The sequence below is a fragment of the Gopherus evgoodei genome, chromosome 10 (genome assembly GCF_007399415.2).
Source record: "Gopherus evgoodei ecotype Sinaloan lineage chromosome 10, rGopEvg1_v1.p, whole genome shotgun sequence".
Lineage (NCBI taxonomy): Eukaryota > Metazoa > Chordata > Testudines > Testudinidae > Gopherus > Gopherus evgoodei.
The window spans coordinates 31,034,471-31,060,639 of record NC_044331.1 but is presented as its reverse complement, the minus strand read 5'-3'; the positions used below and the strand labels follow the sequence as shown (position 1 = coordinate 31,060,639).

At 39.3% G+C, this 26,169-nt stretch overlaps 2 protein-coding genes across 13 annotated transcripts in view; one reads left to right on the top strand and one right to left on the bottom strand.

Annotated features, from left to right (window-relative positions):
* MTMR10 (myotubularin related protein 10) overlaps positions 1-16,751 on the top strand; it is a 63,257-nt gene extending 46,506 nt beyond the window's left edge. The window contains exons 6-16 of the mRNA XM_030576837.1: positions 31-121; positions 3,833-3,992; positions 5,016-5,103; positions 5,243-5,331; positions 6,828-6,958; positions 7,372-7,441; positions 7,950-8,020; positions 8,747-8,916; positions 11,098-11,268; positions 12,460-12,642; positions 13,194-16,751. Coding sequence (XP_030432697.1) covers positions 31-121; positions 3,833-3,992; positions 5,016-5,103; positions 5,243-5,331; positions 6,828-6,958; positions 7,372-7,441; positions 7,950-8,020; positions 8,747-8,916; positions 11,098-11,268; positions 12,460-12,642; positions 13,194-13,793 — 1,824 coding nt within the window. The 3' untranslated portion in view covers positions 13,794-16,751. The remainder of the gene's footprint in view (positions 1-30; positions 122-3,832; positions 3,993-5,015; positions 5,104-5,242; positions 5,332-6,827; positions 6,959-7,371; positions 7,442-7,949; positions 8,021-8,746; positions 8,917-11,097; positions 11,269-12,459; positions 12,643-13,193) is intronic.
* A 1,605-nt stretch (positions 16,752-18,356) lies between these two features.
* FAN1 (FANCD2 and FANCI associated nuclease 1) overlaps positions 18,357-26,169 on the bottom strand; it is a 43,278-nt gene continuing 35,465 nt past the window's right edge. For 10 of the 12 annotated variants that reach the window (XM_030577571.1, XM_030577566.1, XM_030577565.1 and 7 more), the window contains 5 exons: positions 25,820-25,988; positions 24,284-24,387; positions 22,494-22,688; positions 20,867-20,995; positions 18,357-18,574 (listed from right to left, as the gene is read on the bottom strand). In XM_030577571.1, coding sequence (XP_030433431.1) covers positions 18,437-18,574; positions 20,867-20,995; positions 22,494-22,688; positions 24,284-24,387; positions 25,820-25,988 — 735 coding nt within the window. In that variant the 3' untranslated portion in view covers positions 18,357-18,436. The remainder of the gene's footprint in view (positions 18,575-20,866; positions 20,996-22,493; positions 22,689-24,283; positions 24,388-25,819; positions 25,989-26,169) is intronic. The other 2 variants (XM_030577572.1, XM_030577574.1) reach the window with 2 other exon arrangements.

Genomic DNA, 26,169 nt, shown 5'->3' with positions numbered 1-26,169 from the left:
AACAGTAACAACAACTTTATTTTTTCCTAGGTGTGCCTTGCAGTAGCCCATTATTCCCAGCCAACAGATCTCCAGCTCCTCTTTGCATTTGAATATGTTGGGAAAAAATATCATCATCCAGGTAACCATGTAAATGTTTTTTTCTATTCTGTAATATGTGCATGTGTTCTAATATTAGTAAGGCTGGCTACTTTTAGCCAAAAGCAATGGCAAGAGTGTATTGAAGTTTGCTCTGGAAGGTCACTTCAATTGGTTTACGCTGCATCTGAGCCCCCTAATTTGTGTCTAAATGAATCAGTGTGATGGTAATTCGTTATCAGAAACAAAACAATCTTATCTTTATCCAAAAGAGAACTATCCATACCAGCATGAGTACCATTATCTCTCATTCCATCCTTAAATCCTTCTGGTGTGTGTCTATATTGATACTCTTGACACCTAGGTAATCCGCCTTCAGGCAGGTTTGTTTACCTGCCCTTCTTTTGGGAATAAGTGTCTCTTCTGGTGGTATTGCAGGAGGATTTGTGCAACTTGGGACTCCATACCTCCTTTCCTAGAGGCTTACTAGGTATAACCTCCCACTCAAATCTTCCACCACCCCTGCTGAGTTGGAGCACACCCTCTCTGCTCAAGGCCAGTCTCCAACTGAACCTTGTCAGTTAGGTAAGCTTGGAAAAGATGCCTTTGGAACTTGATTTCTAGTGTAACACTGCAGGGTCACTGCTAGTGCTCTCCAGCCAGTACACGGCTAAAAGCTACAAATTCCATCACAGTAAGCCTGCAAATATGGAAAGTGCTGTAGATGTGGTTCAGTAGCATTGACAATTTTATTTACTCTGCCATTTGCATTAGAAACAAATGATCTACCTACTCCAGAAACTGAGTGGATGTCATTAAATTACGGATCCAAATTTTCAAACATGCTTAAAAGTGTTTGCTCATTTCTGTATATGCCGCATAAGCCCAGTGTGTGTGCACAAAGAGAGTTTCATATGTTACAGGTAAAAGTTGCAGAAACTTGGAAATGGGCAGTTATATAAAAAGGGGCTTAAGATCCACATCCTTCCTCCAGCTGTATAGTGCCATAGTTAGCAAACTTGCAGAGAAGACCACAGCTGGGAACTGGAGAGGGGGAGGCAGATAAACAAAATGCTGGGTCCACCACAACCTCCTTAGAGCCACCTTTACCCCCTCCAGGAAATATTCATGTGCCACATGGGAAAGGAAAAGAACCAGTGGCAGAGCTGCACAAAGTGGGTAAAATAAGCAGTGTGCTAATGTTGTCCCTGTAGAGTTGAAGTGAACCAATGACAGTGAAGCTAGTGGTCTTGCTCCATGGCAGTGGCTTGGAGTAGGGGGGCTGAAGAGCATTTCAGAGGGGGAAGTCCCACTATACAGTGAGGTGTGCTCTGTGGTGGTCATGGCTGGGATTCCCTAGTCCTCTGGTCACTTTTCCAGCACTGTATTCTACCCACTCTGCACCCCTGCCTGTCCCATGGAAAATGGAAGCTGCAGTGTCTGTCCATTATTTCATCCCCTTCTCTGTGCTTTTGCACAGAAGAACATCATATGGGTTATATTGCATTGTGTTTTCTTCTCAGTGCATTTTCACCACATGGATTAATAATATTAGTATTTCCCACTGTGAAAAGACAACACAAAAATCACACAATTGAGCTTTTTTTCTCACCTGCCCTGAAACTACTGGAGTTTTAATCCTGAAGGGAGATGGGGGGAATTATTGCATGCATATATATTCCACTGTTCTGATTTCAAGTAAAAGTTGAAGTTCTCCCAATCCCTTCCTGATCCCTTTACTCCATCCTCCCCTCCTCCCCCCAAAAAAGAAAAAATATTGTGAGCAAAGGGCCAGATTCTTAAATGTATTGGGAGTTGGGCACCTAACCTGCTCAGACACTTTTGAAAATCCCACTAACTGCCTAGCTGCATCTCTAGGCACCTCATTATCTTTGAAATCCGGTTCCAGATCTTTTGCAGGATTCTTAATGTTTTATGTTTTGTCTTTAATGTGTGGGTGAATATAAAGCTTTTTAAAATATTGGACTGATAGAACTGGCTTGACATTTTGGTAAGCTTCCTTGCAGGGTTTTGTCAGTGTGCATCAGTGCCCAGCCTGCAGCATCTCCTGCTGTTCCACTTCTGGGCCTACTGGACAGAGACTATCATTACTGGTATCAAGCTATGTGATGATTTTTGTGATACACACAGATGATGATAGGACGAGGTTATCAAATTAATTTTAATGTATGACCTAGTCTCAGACTTTGACCAGATCTGCAAGAACTTGTCCATGTCCTATTTATTTCATAAACATTTAGGAAATAAAAAGAGGAAGCATAAACAAATGATCTGGCCCTCAGCATTATTTTTATGGCAATGAGAGAAATTAAAAAGGACTGCTTTAGTATAAATTCTTGAACATAACTTTTTTCATGTTAAATTCTAATTTAAATTTCTTTAAGCCATCTGGAAACCAGTAAATTAGCTTTTGAGGTGCTATTTGTTCAGGGGTGTAATCTCAATTCCCCCCTCCCGTAACCTATTTATTTTACATAAAAGATACCATGGTGATTGCCATACTGGAAATTTGTGTATACATAGATAATCAGAGAATTGGTAGAGGATTAAAGCTTTGGCCTATTTAAATAACTGTATACTGGGTGTTAACTGAATAGCCTTTAGGAGCATTACTGCTTCTATCTTGATTTTTGGCATAGGCTTCTTTTCAAAAGCATAAAAAGAGAGAGTGCTTCAGTACCACTGAAAAGATTAAATTGTTGATGTATAAACAGCAGGCAAAGATTTACAGGGGCAATGATATGGCCATAATCCTGTAGTCTGATCTGCTTTGACAGATCCTTATGCCCTTGCAGACTCCCATTACAGGCAAAAGAGGCTGCACATATGGATCAGATTATAAAACTAGGGCTAAATTTGTGTCATTCGTTTACAACTAAAATCAAATTAACTCAAAGTTTCAAGAAACAAAATGTAATTCCACTGAGCATGGTTGATCACCTTTTGTCATATAAGGAAAGAACAGCTGAGTTTAACTGAGTATCATGCTATAACATTCTAGCCTGTAGAACCAAGGCTGTTCTACATAATACCCATCAGGATGAGTAATTTATTGTGATAAGTTAGTAAGACCTAAACAATTTTTACCCTAGTCTTTGTGTTAACAACAAAAAAAATTATCAACAGCCTCTTGCACATCTTTCCTGTCTGTAAGTAATAGCTTGCCTAGAATGCAACCCCCAAAGGCAAAACTGTTGAAATAGTGGAAAGGAAGACAAGGCAGCCCTGATTTGGAAGGGTTAGGACTCAATAATAGCAAATCTGTGCTCAGAATCTTTACTTTTAGTGGCATATGGTAACTGAGCTACAAGAATAACTAACTTCTAACTTTTAACATAGAATTCCCTCTTTTAAAAAAAGAATAGCGCATTATAGCCGTTAAATATTGTTGTATGGGTGTGGTTTTGACATGTTTTAGAGGGAGACCCCATGAGTTAATGTGACACTTTTGATTCCAATTTCCATTATCCCTTAGCCTCTGTTTTGCAGAAACTGGCACAGCACAGTTTTTCACTGCTTGGTCTGTTGAAACAGAAGGAAAGATACACTGGTCACTCTTGCATATTGTCCAACAGCACCACTATTTGTTAATCTTGCAAGTGGCAACATCCCATTTAATAGAGAGACTCACCTATCTTTGTGTGGGAAGAGATAGCGCTATAGCAATTTGCATGACGAAGAGCTGAAAGGGATGATTTTAAAAATCTTCAGTTGATTATTTTCCCTTTCCTAGCAACAGTAAATGGAATAGACCCAGGAGGTGGGGGCAGCGGCAGTGGTCAACAAACTCCTTTATTTGAAACTTACTCTGATTGGGATAGAGAAATCAAAAGAACAGGCGCATCAGGATGGCGAGTTTGTTCAGTCAATGAAGGTTACATGATCTCTACTTGGTAAGTTGAAACAAAGAATGAAAAAAACCAAGCTAATTCGACTCTGGCATCACTCTAGTGCTCTAGTAGCTGTGGGAGAGATCAGATACCTTTAGAAAAAAACCAGCTGTATTCTGATGAGAGATGAGTGTTTGTAAAGGTTCAGAATTTTTTTATAAAGATATCTGAGGCAATCTCCTTGAAGAGATGCCACCAGAGTTAAAGCAACTTGACTATCTTGTGGATCCCATAGCTAACTAATATATTCATATCAAATTAAGTGACAGGAAAAAAAATCAAGGTTTGTTTTCACTGTATTCTTCATAGTTTTTATCCTTCTGGTACAAACGATTATTATTGGTTAAATTAACACAAATGCACATGCCAGTAAAAGAAATATTAGCAAGATTTGAAGTTTTATAACAGGAAATGAGTAAAATAATGAGATCAGTTTGACCAGCTCTGACTGTTGCTGCTAAAGTGCTTCTGTACACACTCATTTATCTCAGTGGCCCGCTTTTGGTCTCCATCCAGGGCTGGTGCACTACAGCACTAAGACTAGTAAACTACCAGTGCAGCAAGTGGTACTGTGGATTTGACTTCCTGTTTGGGCCAGATTTTTTTGGCATGCTTTTATTTGTTTTGGTTGGAGGCAGGGAGAAGTATGTCCCTCTTTGCCCTTTTCCCCAACACGTACACTGCTGCAGCTAAGGATGGAGTGCAAAGGTGGTATGTTTTATTTTTCCTCCTAATAGCAGTTGCAGTGGTGGGACCTAAGAGTGAGTGGCCCATCCACGATAATACCAGAAGTGCTAGTATCGTGGGTGACTCACTAGGCACATGCAGTCAGCATTGCTATCTCCTTACTGTGATAAAATGTAGCCCGTATAACTCGGATTGTCATTCTGTGGCACACGTTATTGTGCACTGCCACTCCTTGTTATGTCTTCTAGATTGGATCCTTTTTTTTTTTTTTTTCCAGAAAAGTAGATAAAACACGTGAAAGAAAAATGACTTATCTGTGTTGTATTTTTTTCCCCCCAGCCTTCCGGAATACTTTGTAGTCCCATCTTCCTTAGCAGATCAAGATCTAAAGCTCTATTCTTACTCTTTTATTGGAAGACGAATGCCTGTAAGTGTGAACTTTATTCAGCTGCTTATCACTATTAATGTTCATGACGGTGATATGTGTATGAGTGAACATGGTTTGTGTACTGTATGTAGATACTCATGCTGTCAGGCAATACTAACAAATTATCTTTTTCTGTTAGCTTTGGTGCTGGAATCACTCTAATGGGAGTGCTCTTGTGAGAATGGCCAACATTAAAGATGTATTGCAACAAAGAAAAATAGATCAAAGGTAAACAATAACCTAGCATAATTTCTTAACCAGATATGTATAATATGAGGCAAATAGTGCCTGTATGGGATACTTAGCTATACTTCATACTTGCAATGAGAATTGCAAATCAGAATATCCTTTAGTTGAGGGAGCTCCTCCTCCTCTTCCCTCCACCATTTTGAGTAAGCTCATCTATAGGTCCCCAGTGTGGTAGGTGAGCTGTGAGCACCCTTGCCAGAACAGGCCACACAAAATGGGTAGGTGGAGGCACGCTTGTATTTCCCTAGTTTTTGCATTGTGCTAGGCCTTAAATGTCCAGATAACAGGCGTGGGGCTACCATGCCGCAGTCAGAAACAGAAACATAAGTGCTAAGATAGCTTTGACTGCAAAAATTAAGTGGCCGAGCGAGTGTAGTCAGCTGAGCAGGGTTTTTTTGAATTCTAGTGGGACTTGATTCTGGGATTTAGGTGCCTAAAGTGACAGTTAGGCACCTAAGTCTTTCTGTGAATCTAGCCCTTAATACCTTGCAGGAATTCACACGACTTGCAAGATCATTTGTTTGGGTATCTTTATAAAATCATTCTCAATATACATGGAAAAACAAAGCCATACATTTAAATAAAACGCAGAGTTGGGCCTCTAGTCAGCATCTCTATTGGCATACACTTTTATATGCTGCTTTTGCATCATAGCTATTTTTAGAGCTATTGAACACTGAAAATTGACTATAGATCATCAGTTACTTAGCTTTCATAATTGATACAATGTCCCTCAAACTTTTACTTCAACTGTTTGGGGTTTTGGTGGTCTAGTGATAGTCATAATACTTGAATCATAGCTTTTCATCTTCAACATTACCTAATGCTTGTTATTTGCTTCAGTTTCCCTGACTGTAAAATTAGGATTATAGGTTATGTAACTTTTTCTCAAGGCTATAGAGAAAGCTGGTGTCAGAACCAGGATTAAACTGAGGCGTTTAGGTTTCCAGTCCTGTTCACAGATCACTAGGCCAGGTCTCGCCTCATATACACTGGAATATATTACAAGAAATATCACGTAGTTGAATACCACCTAAAGGCTTTGTTGCTTACCACGTCTGTACTGCTGTCTATGATAGCTGTTTCTTATAGATCTTTAACAATGTACTGTTTTCAAATTTTCAAATTAATTTAGCTCATGTCTCAACAATAATGGGAACTGAATGTTTCTGAAATATGTGTTAACAATTCTGCCTCCACGTAGCATTCCATCTGACCAAAAATGCATGACGTGTATTATAGCTGAATGCGAATCAGATGCTTGTACTCTTCCATTTTGCTGTTTGAGCAAATAGTTTTGCTATGTAAGATAGCTGCCTTTGTAACTATAAGGAAAACCTTTTTTAAAAAAAGAGGAAACTGGGCACCTATTTTTAAGTGCTTTTAGTTGCTTGCACTTCCCTGTATTCTAAAGAACTTATTTTGAAAAGCTTTCCTCCGTGTCCAGTAATGCAGTTTTGGGGTTTTTTTGTTAGGATTTGTAATGCAATAACTCGAAGTCATCCACAGAGAAGTGATGTTCACAAATCAGATTTGGACAAGTGTCTGCCTAATATCCAGGAAATCCAGGTTGCATTTATCAAACTTAAACAGTTATGTGTTAATGGTAGGTCACAATATCTTTATTCTTCTTGTGTTGGGGTTTTGTTTTTGTTTGTTTGTTTGAGGCATTGAGGGATATGGTTTCAAGAAAGCAAAGTGTCAGACTTCGTTAGGAAGCAACTAACTTACTTGGAATTGAAATTCTATATAAAATGTGTTCATATGTGTATATTATAATATAGCTTCTGTAGATCTACATTCTCTTGCTCCTCTTTGAGACCTGGGGTATAATCGAGCATGAGGTAAGCACATAAAATAGTCTGTGTGCTTTTCTGAGGGATGGTGTACCAAGTGACTTCAACTGCAGATTTAAAGGCTTGTGGAAAATTATGGGCAGCATAGCTGGGGTAACAAAACTAGCTACAGTAAATGGCTATTTTAAAATGCACCCAGACATTCCTACTCTTCTTGCTGCAGAACCTTTTGAAGAAACGGAAGAAAAATGGTTATCCTCACTGGAAAATACTCGTTGGCTAGAGTATGTCAGGTATGTACAAATATTATTACTAGAAAGTAATCATTAATAATGTGTCCTTAATTTTTCACCAATGTGGATACGCAATAAAACAAACACAGATGGGATTTGTATATGGTAAAATGAATGCGATAAATATACAGAGATTCTAAAGATTTACACACTTAAACATTCTGCCTCTGTGTGTTCACCTGAATCCTGAAAAGACACACACAAATCTTTGTAGGATCAGGACAATAATGGGCACCAGGGCAAATGTACAATTAAGAGGCATTTCTGTGGTACTACAATCCTACTGGAAACAGTTGAGGTTTTTATATTACTTGAGTAATATATTAGATTTGGGATGACATTTTAAGAAGTGCACAAGTGACTTAGGAGCATAGATTCCAGTGAAAGTCACTAGCATGTGTGTTCCTAAATCCCTTAAGTATTTTTGAAAATCCTGTCCTCATTTCTTAGAAAATGTGCAGTATCGGTAGTCTTAATTGTTAAATTAAACTACTTTTTTTTTTCCTAGATCATTCCTTAAGCATTCTGCTGAACTTGTATATATGCTGGACAGTAAGCATGTCTCAGTAGTTCTGCAAGGTAATATAATTGTATAGCATGTTGTAATTGTCATGATTGGTAGGTTGCAATGTTAAAGCGTGGTTGGTAAACTACAGTTGTGATCTGTATACGTTACTGAAGTGTTGAAAGGCAATGATTTAAAATATTTTCATTTCATAAAATTCCCTCCCTGTAGTTGACTGTACCTGGATTGTAACATAGCCAATAGTACCTGATAATATTTCCAGATCAGAATGTTTGTCAACTCTAGCTACATTATCTTGGCATGTGATGTTGTCTTGGTCATTCCTCAGATCATGTGCTACTTCTAAGAATTACTTCAGTGTCAGGCAGTGTTGATTCATTGACTCTGAAATTCCTTCTGGAGGTAGTAATGCCAGAAATGGTATTTAAAATAGTACTCCATACCAATTCAGAGTGCCTCTAGGTCAAAAAGAGAGTTTAGACGCTCTCCATTAATTTCAGCTCATCTCAAATTGTAGGCATCTGGTTTTTTGGACAAACACTTAGCAGGTTGAGTAAGGGTTATTCACATATCAGTACTGTATATAGTTAAGAAACTTAACTATAGTGTGAGGTTCACTGAGATAAAGTTTCTGACTATATTGAAACACAACAGTCTCAAGATAGTGTATTTTGAAATTCACTAGAAGGAGAACACTAATCCGAATTACCAATTTCTGCTCTCTGACCTCTTTAATTATATACACATATATATTCAAATGCTCTTAATGTTTTCCACAGAGGATGAAGGACGGGACCTGAGCTGTTTCATAGCCTCCCTCATTCAAGTAATGCTGGATCCCTATTTTCGGACAATTGTTGGATTTCAGAGCCTGATACAGAAGGAATGGGTCATGGCAGGATATCAGTTTCTAGATAGGTGTAACCACTTAAAAAGAGCTGACAAAGAGGTAACTATGTTGTACTGATAGCTAGATCACATGCATGCAGTGAAATGACTTGACCCCATAAGCTAATGTCTAAAATTTTAATGTGAATTTTTTCAGTACTTTCTAAAGATAGGAAGTTAATGTATAAAAAAAGAAGAAGAATTAATCAGATGAATTTCCTTTTTATCCTCAACTGTTGTATAAGAATCATTAATACACTCGGTGAAATCAAGTGTCACTGTTGATATTGATGTTATAATCATGCTAGACTTGAAAAGGCTTATTCTGTCTTATCCCATGTTTTACAATAATTAAACCATTGGGTCCCAAGACTTTGACCCAGCAAGGATCTCAGGAGCCTCTTTTCAACAGCCCTGTTCATTTCATCACCCCCTTTTTACATACAAAGCCAGACCAGTATGCGGTTATTGCTGCAGTTATCACAATACCCATCTGATAAAGAAGCATGTGAAGCAAAGTATATAGACTGTTCTGCAATTTTCAAATTGCAATCTGTGGCTCACTTGGTGGTGGTTCACAAATTGGTGGATGGCAACATGGTACCTGGCTTTGGTGGTCTTCAGACGCTTCTACGGTATTCCAGGCTCTACACTGCAAGGCCTGTAAAATCAGCTGGAAACAAGGATGAGCCAGCCTAACAGTGTCTCTTGGGGTGGCACTTAAGGAGAATAAAAAGAAACCCCCCTCAGGGATTGGAGCCACTAGCAGGAATAGAGCTGCCATGCACCAGCAGCAAAGAACATGTCTAGGAGAAAAGGAAATAATGCAGCAAAGCAAAAGAATAGGAAAAAAGACAACTGAGGCTCAGGAAAACACGTGGAAAATGGGGGAGAAGAGCAGATGAGATTGCAAGAGGTTGAAAAAACAAAGAGCAGAGACAGCAGAGTTAACTTCTTTCCAGACACTCATTGCACTATAGACAGAAAACATTCATTACTTTCCCAATACTTTGTCAGGCATAGGATTACTGTATTTGAAGCAAGGGTGTTTTGTAATTATGATCCACTGAGATGTTCTTTTGAGATGAATCTTAGTTCACTCTGCAAAAAAAAAAAGTGAAGAAATACCTGAAAGGGAAAAGTTAAATAAAATATTGCTAGAGCGGAAAAAATATATATGAACGCCTCTTGGAATTTCCTCTCCGCCTTAGCAGCTGAATCCAGTGGGTTTTTTCTTTCTGTAGTATATTTTGACCTCATTAAAGTTTTTTAATGGAAATTAACATTTTTTACGACTCAGACTCAATGGTTTTAATGCCAGAACGGGCCATTTATGATCATCTAGTTCACTTCCTACATAGCACAGGCCATACAGTTTTACCAGGTGGTTCCTGCGTTGAGCCCGTAACCAAGGAAAAATAACAAAAAATAGGTATCCAGTTAGATAGTTTAAGCTACTCCAGATATCCTTAAGCTCATCTTAATTTATCTGCAACCCCACATCCCATACAGTTATTACCAAGATTTGGAGTGGCTGCATAAATTCTAGTATTACTTTGACTACAGAGCACATCCTAAATTTAAAAAGAAACCAACCATCTTTTCTTCCTTCATAGTTCAGCGAAGATGGGTCATTTTGTTTTGTAAGCTAAATTTCAACTGAAATGTTATGAAAATAGACGCAATGATTCTAAATGTGGCTGGAAAGATGCCTCCCCTTTCCAAGTACTATAATTTACAGGTCACAGCCTTCCTGTGGTTTTGTTACAGAGAGAGTTTATGGCTGTACAAGTAGCAATTTAAATCAGTGTTTGAATGAGAACACAAACTGAGAAAATGTAGTCTTCAAAATATTTCCTCCCCTTCCTCCCCCCTGCCACTCACAAAATTCGGGATTTGTTTAAGCCAGGAGGTGATGATGACACTGTAATTCCTTTGTACCACTTATACTTGTTGGGCAGCACATGAAATCAGCCCGTCCTGTCACTTTACATTACTATGGTTTCCTGAGTTATCTGAGTCATATAATCACATATTCATCATCATGAGGGTGGAAATGCTAAACTTGGGTATTCGTATTATAGATTCTATGTGATTTCTGATTAGCTACAAACTTCCCTTTCCTATAAGGAGCATACTGAATTTGTTGTTAGGTACCCTAATGAGGATGTTGGGGGTAACAAGTTGGTAAGATTTTGGCAAAGGTTATGTTACTTCTAATTACTGTCCATTTATTCTCAAGTCTCCCTTGTTCTTGATGTTTCTGGACTCGATTTGGCAACTGCTAGAGCAATATCCATCAGCCTTTGAGTTTTCTGAAACATATTTGACCATATTGTCTGATAGTACACGGATCTCATTGTTTGGCACCTTCCTTTTCAACTGTCCTCACCAGCGAGTAAAGCAGAGCACTGTGAGTATGAAGAAGTGTTACCTTTATCTTTAAAATAATTGATCTTAGGCCTGAATCTGTCTTGGCAGGGGAATCACAATCTAAACTAAATTGCATTTATTCACTTTTGCAAAATGATGTCACAATTGCAATATGAGCTTTTAAGAGAAATATTGAGCAAAAATATTCAGTGCACGATGAGTGTTCATCGGATTGTGCCTGCAATGCTCTTTGCATACACTGAAAATAGAAACAGTCTGTGGGGGGAGGAAAACTCTACTGACCTTATTTCTAAAATAGCATTGTTATTAACAAGTGCTTCTTCGTTTCCTTCATCTGTACTCCCATAAGAGTGCTGCATACTTGCAATGGGATTAGTATGCAGCTTCCTGTCATCTGCATGATAGTGACTTGGATGGTATCTAAAGCTACAAACTTTGAAATCTCTTGTGACGTGCCACATAATTATTTAAAAACACCCAATGACAGCTTTATAAAAAGAATGTTAGAAGTCTGAATAGTAGTGATCAAGTACTATTTAGACAGAAAGAGAGAACGGTGGTGCTTAAACCTAAAAAGGACCTCTGATAGATATCTAAAAAAATCCCAACCTTCAAAGGAAGCACACACACGAATAGGTGACTTGTATACGCTGCATGCAGGGCAAAGAGCAGTTTGTCACATGCATCTCCCAGGGTAATACAAAAAACCAGGAGACCTAACTGTTTCTCAGACAACTCTTCTACCATTATTACTCTGCTTAAAAGAATCAGCGACTTAGAACAGTGCAAGTAAATTCTGTTATACACCAACACAAAAACAAAATTATTTAACCTAGAATTAGGGTTGTAAATATTTACCAGTGTTCATTCAGTGTTCCCCCCCTTGTTTTCTCAAACACATAAGTTAGCATAGAAATAAAAGCTTAGAAGTTTCATTTTTTAAAAAGAAATGTTACAAATTATGGAAATGTAGTTATCAACTGAACATTAGCTGTGCCTGAGCATTGCCACCCACTTAACAAAGAAAAACCAGGATTCATTTCTGTCTTCCTGCAGTGGTCACCTTGGTTGCCCTATATGCTTTGACATTTGGTCTCTAGCCATTCACGCTGTAAGCCATGCCCCCCTGCTTTCTGAGCTGCATGCAATAATTAGATTTGTAAGTAATTAAATTAGTTTGTTTTTAATGTCTGAATATTCCTTCTTGCAGGAATTCGCTATAAGCAAAAATATCCAGTTAGGTGATGAAAAAGGCCTAAAATTTCCTTCTGTTTGGGACTGGTCTCTTCAGTTTGCAACAAGAGATCGCATGCTTTTTCACAACCCCTGGTATATTGGAAAGAGTGCACCATGTGTACAAAATGGGTCTGTGAAAAGTTTTAAACGAACAAAGGTAATAACAGAATTACATTGAAATCAAGCTTCTGCCAATGGACTTCTCCTTTTAGCAGCTTAATTACAATGCCATTATTGCTTGATGTCCTAGCCTATAGATAAGGCATTAAAAATGAATTTCTCTAGAGGTACGGCTCTCGAGTGTTGGACCATACGGCTTCCAATGCATTCTCTGGTATGCTTGGGCTTACTGCCGACACAAGAGAGACTCACTGCAGCTATTGTGTGATACAAGGGTGCTTTGGATTAACAGTTTTCCATAATTGTTTCATAGATCCTTCGAGTTTTTTCATAGATTACTGATTTGAAACAGTTTAATATAGAATTTAGTTAAAATTTATTTACAATTATTTTATTAGGTCATGAACAGTCAAATTATTTGCCATGAAAGCCACTCCAGTGATTAGACTCACAACTTTACTGTGGCTGTGAAAGGATGCCTCACTTCTAGTCCCCCAGTGGAGAACTGTAGGCACACATGAATAGCACCAGCTGTAGCAGATTAAATCTAAAGAAAATTAACCATGGATTTCATATCTTTTTCTGCAGAAAAACTACAGCTCAACGCTGAGAGGAATCCCCCCATCGTTAAAGAATGGGATCATCAACGAGCAAGAGTTTCTTCCAAGAAGAAATTCACTGATCCTAAAACTGAAACCAGACTTTCTTCAGCAGATGGATAGCCAGGCCAATAGCATGGAGCAGTATTTCAGAGAATGGTTCTCAAAGCCTGTCGACTTGCATGGTGTAATTCTACCCCGTCTGTCTGGAACACACATAAAACTGTGGAAACTTTGCTACTTCCGCTGGGTTCCTGAGGCCCAAATTAATAACGGTGGCTTCATCACCGCCTTCCATAAAATCTCTGTGCTGACAGACCAAGTTGACATGCTAAACCAGAGTCTTCGGCAGTACAAAAGCAGCTCCTCTTTGCAAGCGAACTGTTCAGAACTGGATCAAAGCAGGATGTACTTCAGAGCAAATGGTTTAAATGACAATCCTGGGACCCCAGATTTTCTCTCTTCCTCATTCCCATTTTCTCCAATAGGGAATTTATGCAGACGGAGCATTCTGGGAACACCCTTAAGTAAATTTTTAAGTGGTGCCAAAATCTGGCTGTCCACTGAGACACTTGCAAATGAGGACTAAGATATTGTGATGCTTAAACGTATGGGGGGAAATCACAGACCATTGTGTCTTCTCTTAAGTTAACACTGCTAACTGCGGCATCTGAAGCTGTAATAATTTTATTTACAAATATTACATAAGTTTTGCACAAATATTTAAAAGCAAAGCAAATCATGCTTCAAATCGCACAATTTTGTTTTCAGTAGTTGTCATGTAAACTTCTTGTCTGTGTTTCCTAGGTCTGGTTCATTATGTAAGATCAGCGATTTCACTCACTAATGCAAAGGTTGAGTGTGGTCACTAATCAGGTTTTCTTTTTGTTTGCAATGTCTGTTTTCCCAACTGTTGACTGAAGCTAATCTTATGTCAACACAGATTAGCAAATCAACTTGGTGAAAACAAACATCAAGGACATTTAGCATTAATGTAGCCATATTGACTGGCAGTTGTAGAAATCTGGGAACAGACTACTTTGTCACAGTACAGGTTTAGTAAGGACACATTTATGTGCATCCATACTATCTTTCTGTGACTTGGTTTACTTACTTAGCGTATGTTGCATTGGTGCAGTGTGTACTGGTTTTTGTTTTCAGTTACCCTTTAGAGAGACTTCAGATTTTTGTTCAATGTCATGAGCTTGCATTTAGTTCACAGGAACTGACTTCAGGACAATATGCACTGTTAACCTTAAAATGTTCACTGTAGAGAATATTATTGTAGCCTTAGAAGTGCCTTTAATTGGAATAAAATATTAGTAAGATGTGTCTAACGCACCATGAAACTTATTTGTTTTTCAATAGGTTAATGAACTGCCCACTAATGTAAACATAATATAATTCATAAAACAAACTCTGGAAAAATCACCAAAAAGCCATTTAGCCTTCTGAACAGAAACCTTAAATGACAAATATGCAAATTAGCAGGGAAACGTTCTCTAGCCTAAATGGAGACTGATTTCCTGTCAGTCCCAGAAAATAAAGAACCTTATTCTACCACTCCTAAAACTACTTTGTTTCTTATGTGTCCATTTACAGGAGTGGAGGTTGTGCGGGGAAAGTCCTCCCCCCCTCCCCTTGACACAACTGAACTAACTACAGATTAGTTAGGGATGTATTCTTTTGGCTTCCTCACACAATCCATTTTTTTAAAAAGTATTTCTGTGAATTATTTTTCCTCCAAATTTAAAGATAAAGCAGATTGAAAATCATTTTTTGCCAAACAGATTTAAAAAAAACCACACACTTGTTTTGCAGCAGGCAAGAGCTGGTTAGGAATTTTCCCATTTTTTTGGTTGAAGAAACATTACTTGAAGCTGAGCAGAACACTTCAATCAATGTGCCACAATATTACAGTAGCCAATTATTTTTTTCCAAGAAGGTCTGGTTCCTGCAAAGTCTTCCTCAAAATAGCTGAGATATACTAGAATAAGTAAAAATTACTCAGACGTCTGTTGGCTTTTCTGTTATCTTGGGCAAAGCTTTCCTGGGCCTGATACTTGATATATACAAGACCTCAACCTGTGTGCTAATTTTTGGTACCATATATTAAAATTAATAAACCACTTTGAGTTTTTATGGTATGAACAGTAAAATAGATTTTCTAAAACGGTTAATGCTCATAAGAGTCCATTTTGGAATTACCAAAGTTTGGTGAGTAAATTAATAAGTACGTGGGGGAAACTGTGTTAATATTAATCTTTAACAAAAGAATACAAGAACTACTTGTGTAAGGATTTCTAGCTTGTATTTTCAGTTCATAAAATCTGTATTTTATATGATACAGATGTTCTTGTTGGTAAATAGTGTGCCTTTAAAAAAACTGCCTAAATCTCTATTTACCAACCAGAACAGGGTAGTTTTCGGAATCGGGGGGCTAAGCAAGCACAAATGGTGTGATATCTAGGTTACTCTAAAAATCTGTCGTTTTATCCTTAGGGCCTGATTCGGAGAACTAATCGCTCCTATGGATTTGTTTTAATGCATGGTTGAACGGCAGTGCCTACTAATGTATAGTTCAGGACCTGCCCAACTGTGTAAACTAATACATTCATTTCCCACTGTAAAAAGCTGCCTTACTGACAACACCGACAGCTCTGAACTTGCCTAATGGCCCTTATGTCTTGCAAGTAGCTCTGCGGACTGAGTACATATCTACAGCTATCTTCCCTACACACAAACTCACATCTCTTTAAAGTCATTGGCAATTTTAAAATTAGGTACTAGTGTTTTGTAAGAGTAGACAAACTATAAACAAGCTTATATCATTTGTTTTCTAACCACATGCACTGCTTTGGTTGAAGTAGGCTGCTGTATTGTGATTATTTTGCTAGAGTGTAATGATGTTAAGAACATACCTAGTGAGCGATGAAATGCTGGTTGATGTGGTCAGAGAACAACTCTAATGCCTTTAGCTACTGCTGATGTCAGAAGTCATGGTAGTGCAATGTCTTTCAGTGAATTGCTGCCATGTACCAAAGAAATGCCTACAAACCTACTGAAGTGACTGTGTGTATTTTTTTAAACATGCAGGTAAAATACCACTCTAATATTAAACCACCTTTGTGCTTTTAATGATGTGTTTTGTAGGATCAAAGGTTTTGGCTGTTAATCTCAGATAGAAATATAGTAAAACCAAAAAATGTCTAATCTTATTTAAGGAAAGAATAAAACATCAATCTGCATCCAACAAGAGACTGAACAACTGGTTTCCTAAATCCCTTTGGGCAATAGATTGCTAATGGTGTTGCTGCAGCAGGTTATAAAGTTGACCATTGTAATTGAAACTAAAACCGTTGTGCCTAATGCTGATGACTTAGTGAATAAAGTGGAATTGCCAGCAGGAATACAAAACCCTGGCACAGAGGTTGTGAATGTGAAGCAAATTAGGCTGTTAATAAAAGATCATACCTTTCCACTGTAATGCTGTTTGTTTTACTGATGTAATAAAAATGGTGCAGTAGAAGAGGCTGCAGAAAGATTACAAGGCAGTATTTGTTCTGTGTAGCCCATTTGATATTTTTTCAGTACCTCTGTCTTACTACTTGATTTGAGAACGTTGTGTCATTATTTGTGTGACCTTTTCAAACTCCAATAACCTACTTTGGTTAGATGTAGAGACAGAGTGTGCAGTAACTTGGTTTTGTTGCCATCCATATTGAGGAGTTAGAAAGATCTTTCTTGTTTTGCCCTAGACAAAATCTCTGCTTACTACAGAAAACACCCACCGTATGTAATATGTAGCCATCTAACTAGCTGCAAATTTGATTCAATATTGGGTATGCAGGTACCATAGCTGTTGTCCCTTTAAGGGAATAATCATTTCAAGTCATGCTAATATATAGCATAAGTAGCAATACTATCCATCATACAATGGACAACATTAATCATTACATCTCCATTCTCTTACTTCGGTACAGCTCCCCCCCATAGACATTTTAAAAGCTTAATTTTATTGTCTAGTCTGAGCCTCCACTTAATCAGCTTTGAGGGAGTTAATTCTTTGTAAACTGAACATTTGCACTGCCTTGCCAATGGTCCATGCATGGATGTAGGAGGGCTAGTGTTGGTCTCATGGGCAAGTATACTTAATGGCATTTAACTCTAAAAGGGCTCAGCCAATTAAACCATTTTAAGCACCAAAGTGAGACCAGACAATTTGATGGCACAGCTGTCTGTAACCTAGTGAACAGTGCAGCTAATTGCTTCCAAAATATCAGGGATTGTGAAGAAACAGGAGCATATAGTGAGCCCGTAGCACCTGGTGACCAGACTCATCAGCTTTAAGCAAGTCTGTACTTGTCTATAAATCAAAACTGGCCATTAGTACAGTCAAGCATCAAACTCAAGTATCAGAGGCGTAGCTGTGTTAGTCTGGATCTGTAAAAGCAGCAAAGAGTCCTATGACACCTTATAGATTAACAGATGAATTGGAGCATGAGCTTTTGTGGGTGAATATGAAAGCTCATGCTCCAGTATGTCTGTTAGTCTAAGGTGCCACAGGACTCTCTGTTGCACCCTAACTTAGCTCTTCTCGTTATCCCACTAGCCTTAAAATTTTAATATGCTGAAAGATTTGTCTCACATGGTACATCATCCAGTGGTGTGTAATTACTAGCTATTTTTAGTTTACTAACTCAAAGCTATCAGTATAGCCATGGGGGTGGGGGGGTAAGGTGGCTGCCTGAGTAATACAGGCATGATCTTCAGCTAGTCTGCTCATGCACATCTGCCCATGATTGCAGATGTGCCTTGAACCAGAAAGAAAAGGGGAGGGCACAGATTAGATTGCAGGGAGGTTCTTCCTACAAAACATGCTTTGAGTTATGGCAGTTTGGGGCATATTTGATTACGTTCAGACAACTGAAATGTAGGCACAGCTGCCAGATTATCTTCATTAATTAACATCCCCTATGTCATCTCTGTTCTACTTAGAAGAAAACCTTGAGCTCTTTTTCCACTTTGGAGACCTGATTTACAGTAAATAAAACCTGTTCATTTTTTACCAAAACAAGCACCTGTCTTATGTCCTGACCAATGAAATTATCTAATGTCCTTGGTGACAGGTTCTTAAAATAAGAGGCAACCATTAGCACATTCATAATTTATTTATTTTTTAAAATAAACATGTTTGATGGGGAGGGGGGGAGAATTGACAGGCAATTTTATTCAACTGAGGCGTTTACTTTTAGCTCCAACTGCAGCCACATGACAAACTTCTACAGCAGCTCCCAGCTTCTTCAGTTCATCCAGCCAAATCATCTGTTTGTGGGAGAGGCGATCATTGGGACCCTTAACTTCCACCACCTGAAATGTTAAAGTTAAAAAGATCCTATGCTTTGGTTTAGGAACTGAAAGCATCAACCAGGCACATTGTACCACCTGTTTGGATAAGAGCATTCATACTTTTCACTGTAAGAATGGTTGTTAAAAGGTAAGGGGAAGCTGTTGCAGTTTTTAAACAAAATGTGAATACTTACGTTAAAGAAAGGCGATTAATTACAAAAATTAACTTCCAGTGTTTAATCATCAACCTGTGTACTTAAGTTGTCTGTTAAAGGACAGTTAGTAATTGGCTAGCTATAAGTAAAAGTTACAGTAGAAAATCCTATCAGGTCCCAGAATCTGTTTCTTTGACCATGTGTCCTGAACAACCAAGTTAAAAGTATTTTATATAATCCACAATTCCTGGGGAACCCCCACATCTGAGCCACATCTAGCTGAAGACCAACTTTAAGATGTATGTTCATGCAAATATCCCAGACAGCTAGTTTTTGGACTGCTACCACACTTAAAGACTCCTGCAGCTAGGTTCTGGCCTATGGCTACTTTTAGTGCCTCTTCCCCTGCCTTTTACAAGAAAATAAATCTTAATGGCAAATCTGTGTGTTTAAAGTTACCACAACTTATCCCTTAGCAGCCCAACGCATCATTTTCTAACCTCTGCTTGCCCTCCGCCAGGGTCCCCTAGTTGCTATAAACCTAAAAATGCAATGCTCTACTACAGGTGGTAAGTGCTATCCACAGTAAATTGGACAGACCCTAAAACTATACAATGTAACGTCTCGTTCAAGTAAAGCTTGCCTTACCACTTCTGGGAAGACCAGAGTTTGGTTCAAAAGGAAAGTTTACAGTCCACTCTCAGTTTGTTTACTTTTCACAACTGTTTGTTAACCAGCCACCAGGTTCCTTACCAGACAAAATTACCTTTGCCTTGCCTCTCTTGCTATTCAAAATGGCTCTAACATTATATCTGGACAAAACTAAGGCTTTTCAGCATACAGTTCTGGTGGAGGATCCCAGCAGGAAGATTAAAGGCTTCTGCCACTCTAGCTTATGGTCAGAAGTTCTTGCCAGGCAGAGGAGCCCTATATCTTTATGCACAGGAAGGCTCATTGGAAGTATTTCAAGGCAGCTACCACCAGGCTAATGCGCTTCAGAGGACATGACTTTTGGGTCTAGGGTACTGAGAAGTGTTCTCTTATCAATTCCCTGGTAGTCCAGGTGGGGTACCAGAGCTACAGCACTACATATAAATTACTGTTCATATGCCACCAGTCTGGAACAGTCTTTCTTTGCTGATGGAGTGGTTTTCCCTTAGTATTCACCTGCAGTGTAGGTAATTACTCACCATACCTTTTCAGCTATGGTTAAAATTAAAATGATAGGTGCATTAGTATGGATTTTTTTTCTTTCAGTTCAGGGCTACAGAAATTCTGTTTAGGGCAAAGGTGACCCAATAATTCCAAACTGGTGTATACAGGTATCTTTCTTTAACAAGTAAAAATTCTAGATTAGTAGTGTTGGCAGAAAACAATTAGGTCCCCACAGCATGGAGCAGGAGGCTTGATAATGAGGTAGTGTGAATTTCCACACAACAGGGCTACTCATGCCAGCTTCCCTTGCATGTGCACAAACCAGAGCAACAGCAACACAGTCCTGCACTGTAAATTACATTCCTTTAATACATGCCCTGCCAAACAGTACATGTTCAGCTACCCAGAGTCCCTTGGAAGAACTCTACAGTGAACATTCTAAGTGTCACGTTTTTATTCCTCTGGGTGTTCACTTTACTCCCCTCCCACACGCAGATCTTCAAGTTTAAAGTAGTGTCTGATTACACAACACAGTCTGAGTAAAAGCTGCAGAACACGCACAGAATTGTAACAGTGCCTTACAAATTAGCAGAGCTACAGTCAGCAGTATGTGTAGCACTACTTGACCTGTCAACATTACTGTACTGACATTACTGTAAAGCAATCATCTGTGGCCCCTGAACCATTTGGCATTCAGCCGCAGAGACCTACTTGGTCCCTTAGTGCTGGCTCTCTTCCAACTAATAAACCACTAAAAGGCAAGCTAAAATGACATCAATAGTTTCCATATAAGCAACTGCTGCAGTGCTATGCATGCCAAGCTAGTCCACAGGTCTATTAATAGCCTGTGGGCCACAGTACAAAAAACGTTTGAAGACCCCTGCTATCACAGATGGAAGCTTTTCTTTTACTTCCATGCCATTTAGGATCAACTGAGTATTTCAATTTAAGTTTAAGGGAATATCCCTAGTATGTTGCTTTCACGTCAAAGCTAGGAACATACCTTGAAGCGGTGTTCTTGCGTACTCCACACGACTAGATCAGGAAGCCCCCCTCTGCAATGGCGCAGATCTTTGGAGAGCCTCCTACATACACCACTCAGAAAAGGTCCCCCAAAGCAAGCCACTAGACTCTGCAAGTACATTAATAAAAGAAGTGCCTTTATCTTGCCATTTCCAGTCTTGCAAAAGTAAGCTAACTTAATGCTATTTCTCTGTTTTCTTCTTTGATTAACAGATCTCACATATTCCCTGCAACTAGGCTCCTCCAACATTCCCAGCTTTGGTACAGGAAAACTGGCAACAGGGTACTTCTATGGGCTACACTACCGCCTTAAATCGATCTATGTTATGCAACTTCAGTTACATGAACAACATAACTGAAGGCAACGTAGTTAGATCCACTTACCACGGTGGCTATACTGCGCTGTGTCGATGGGAGAGCATCTCCCATTGACTTCTCTTATGATTCTCGGGGAGGTGGAGTACACAAATCAATGGGAGAGTGCTCGCCCATTGATTTAGTGTGTCTTCACCAGACCCACTAAATTGACACTCACTGCATCCATTTCAGCAGTGCCAATCTACCGGTAAGTAAGTGTGGACATAACCTATGGACCAAAAGAGAACACTGGTTCAAGCACTAGCTTAAGACTTGGGAGACCTAGATTGCCACAGAATTCCAGGGTGACTTTGGGCAAGTTGCTTAGTGCCTCGGTTCCCCATTTATCAAATGGAAATAACAGCACTTCCCTAACTCACTGGGCTGCACATTAAGCATTGTGAGGTACACAGATATTATGGCAACGGGGGCCAGACAAGACCTTAAATTGCTAATCAAACACATATGTGATTTAATACTAAGGGCTGGATTCACAAATGGAATCTCCCTCAGGCCCAGCGTTGAAGCTGTTTCACTGTGGATAAATAAGGAAAGAATCATTGGACCAGACTGAGAGGAAGCAAGCATGAGGACACTACAGGCTGATGGTTAGCAGCTAAGAGATCCAGGAGCCAGTGCCTCTGTTCCAATGACTTTTATTGCAAAAGAGAACAGCTTTAACAGGAGAGACTGAGAGGGCCCCACATGAGAATATCCCAGAATTCAGTGGTTAGAGCACTCACTTGGAGGGGTGACAGATACTTATTCAAATCCCTTCTTGCCCTCAGGTGGGAGGGGGACTTGCACCAGGTGACTACCCTAACCAAAGCTATGAGGGAGGTGGTCTTCCCCACTGCCCAGCTTCTTGCCAAAACAGCACAGGGTCTAATGCCCTGAGAAGGTTCCCCCCTGAGAATCCCAAGCAGAGGGAGGTGCCTCCCTCCAGCTCAAATTTAGGCACCTATCTCCAAGAGGAGCAGGGCTTAGCACACATCTCTCCCCTTTTCATTCCCCATTAGATGGCTTAGGTAAGAAGCCACCTAGCATGCTGGCTTTTGCTAATCTCATTCTGAGACGCCTTTCTCCCCACCTTTCTCATTGTACAGGAGCCTAGGCACTGAACTCAGGCTTTGTGCATCCGAGTGATGGTCTAGGCACCTATGAGTTAGGCACGGCCATACTCAGGGTCACCAGGCCTGAGTTCCTTCATGAAACTAGGCCTAAGTGTGATGCGATGTTTGCTATTTTACCTGAGCCTGCTGGAGAGAAGTAAACCGGTCCCAGCTAACTAGTGTGGCTGCTTTTCCCTCTTGAGCATTCCAGACATTGGCAATCATCTCGTTCAGGGTCTCTGAGGAAGCTGCGTGCAGTAGCTGGAGTCTAGATTCAATGGCGTCCTTCCTGTTCTCATAGAAACTGTCAGTATACAAATCCAGGGGGAATGCCTGTATGAAAATGGAAACACACGCCTCAGCAGCTGGAGCCTGACAATTCAAGGGCACCTGAAGAAATGGAGATTCTGAAACTGTAAATACTCTGCTTTGAATGTTGAGCTACAATTTAACTTGAATCCTGTAGGTTTAAAGAAAAGTAATTTAAAAACACAGCAGCCATCGAAATCTTGATCTAATGGAACAGATTACACTTACACACTTAAGATTACTGCACCAAACACTAACCACATTCAAGAGCCTAACATATTGGTCTAATGAACCAAAGCATCTAATTAATGAAGAAGAGTCATTTCTAGGATCTTGTTAATTTAGCAATGTTTAACCTGAGGTTCCCCTTTTACCCAGACATATCTCAAGGTCCACAAGAGACGCTAAGAACTTAGGGCCCCTGGAGGTACTACTTAACCCTTCAGGGTAATAGTCTGCATCAAGAATGTAGACACAGAAGAAAATATTCCCCCTTGAAATGAGTGACAAAGAAAATGACAGTCTGGGGAACACACATTTCCAGAAAGTGTATAGAATTTCAAACATCACTACACACTGCATGGCATTGTGCCATTCCATAAGATGGGGAGAGAGCAATGGTTCTATTTTTCTGTCTGCAGAGGGAACAAAGGCTCTACAGAACAGACCGGTTTTCAAGCAGAAAAATCCCAGCTCCCATGTTCTCCTCCTATCAGTTGCCCATCTAGTCTCTCATGACTGTGCTCGTTGCATAGTGACGATGACTGAAGTTTGGATTTCTGATTCGGAGTTCAGAGATCTGGATTTCAATCTTCCTGACTTTGCTGCTGCATGTGAGCTCAGAGCAGAGCACAGTGTAAGAACCAAAAGCAGGGAAGGAAAAATAAGAGACAGGTGGGAGAGGTGAGCTTTCAACCTCTTCTCTGCTGAGGCATGAGTCTCCTGCCACCTTTAAGCTGTGTTAATAAATGAAACTCGCCACACAAAGGGCCAGCTGTGAAAGAGCTTTACGGACAGTGTTGTGTATGTTTAAATCCTGACTCATCCTGGTTATAAGCAGGTTCTGAGTTTCTTTTTTAAATGGGCATGATGTGTGTATAACAAGATTAAAAGGAAATGGATTTATGAAAGGATGGGCTTCAGTAGAGTTTAAGTATAGAGGAAAGCTGCACTAGCAGAAATCATCAAAACTCATGCAGACCACTCACTCACTGTACATATGTTTGCACTAAGCTAGAATCGTCAAATTTGGTATATTCATGTATGTGCCTCTGAACTCAAAGAAAAGCTGACCTCCCATCAGTGATCACCAAAAGATTAATTTCTAACGATTCAAGCATTCTGTGGACGGACAGATGGATGGACACACACACACGGAAACATGATGGACTTCAGAGATCTTTGGTACCAGTCAAAGGTAAGTGAATGCTGCACATCCTAACTGTGCCTGTCAGGGCAAACTACTAGCAACTAACAATGAAAAGCATTTCAGTAACAGGATACAACCTGCCATCAAATAAAACACTGTGAATTCAGAACAGACTGTAATAGATGTTTATCATAATTATCTATTTTTTTAAACAAATCTTAGGATAGAGAAAAATACCCTTCACAAATACCTGATAAGAATTTCTGAAAACATCTGGTATGCCATCCATGAAAATAATGTCCCACATTAGAAGGCTATAGAGTGTACTAAATGTGGAACCTTCTCCATGAATCCCTGAAGGGCAAAAAATCACATTCAGATTTCCAGCCATGGAAACAACGATAGGCACATTTCAGTCTCTGAGTAGTTAAAGCAACCTCACCTGAAATACAGATTAAAGTGTTCTGCAAGAGCAAAGTATCATGTTCAGGATTACACATACGTCCCGTCAACAGATATTAACACTAAACAAAATGTAGTAAAATGCATTGTAATGGTATTGATATCACTTTCACAATTTGCTAAGGCTCTTTGTTTAATGCCAATATACTTGACTAAAAGAGTTTAATCAAGGCAAGACCCTTCTGAAGGTTACCAAATAACTACATTTTGGACATGTCAAAGCCTTAAGAATCTCGTCTATTACCCAAAACAAACTACAGCGAAGGTTGGCTGCTCCATTCCATTTTAAAGGGGATTCTAAGGAATTTCAGTTTCATGGCTAGGGGCACACACTATCTTTGTGTAAGGCAGGAGTAGGGAATCTGGCAACACCCACTAATATACCATGTAGCATGCATAATGTCACTTGCTGCTCCGTCTCTATAACTTCCTCACTGATTCACTGGTCCAACAGATGCTTCACTTGGTTCCCCACTCCATTGTTTGGATCTCTGGCTATGAGTAGAGTTGCTGCAAAGCCTAGCTTCTTGGTTCTCCCTTGAGACATGATATTTTTTAATGGCTGCCTACTCTGTTCTACTACTGAAGGGTTAAAATCCATGTGCATTTTATAAACTACACTCAGACTTTTACTGCCTGACAAACAAAACAAGAAAAAGATTACTAGTCCCCTAATCCCTCTAAAACTGGGGAGATTATGGTAAATTTCACAAAATTATGAGCAACTGAAAATAAAATAAAGGAATCTGTTATGTGACCGTAACTAAACCAGCTGCTGATGCTCTTGCTATAACAGAAGTATGTATGTCTACTTTTAATTGCAGTGACTCTGAAATGCCGGAAGACTGGAGGAGATAATCATCTAGTCTAGATAATCACAACGGGATGTCAATAAAATCCTTTTCTACACAATTTCCGCAGTGGAACTCTTGCTCCTGCTGGCACTCAGCCACTTACAGTAACTTACAAGTTACAGCTTTTGGAATCCCAACTCCTACATGTGTGAATTAAACTACTTTAAGTAAAAGCCTATTGATGACTAGATGAGAAACTTCTATTGCACTTGGAGATCTAGAAAGATAAAGGAATATATTTTTTTCCATTTCAAATCTGCAACTGGGATGTGGAGGAGAAAAGGAATCAAGTGCAGGAGAAAGGCTCTTCAGTACAATTTCCAGCTACTTTTAGGAAGGAAAAAAAATCAGCACCTTTTCACTGACTTTCAAACAATGGGAGCACTAACTGCTAAAACTGGGTTAAAAGACTCTCTTTGTAGCTGATAGTCCATCCCTTAACATTATTGCATTGGTATAAGAGAATTTACCCTGATCGAAGCCATTCTGTCTGTAATGTGTTAATGCCAGCTCCTCAACTGAACACATGATTGTGGACAGAGTGAAGTCTTCTCCTTTCTCTTGATCATCAACGTCCTCCACTAGAAACACAGATTTTCCCACCCCTGTTTGGGGACACATCTTTCCTTTGATTGTAACCTGAATACATCAAAACAGCTAGTTAATGTCCAACATTAAAGGTGAACAGCCTTATTTAAGTATCTCTACCTCTCCTAAGGGATACACAGCTCCCTAGCACTGCTTTTAGAAAGAGAAACCAACTTTCAAAAAACAAGTGAATTATTGGTCAGCTGAAAATAAAGAATTCAGAGTTTAAACT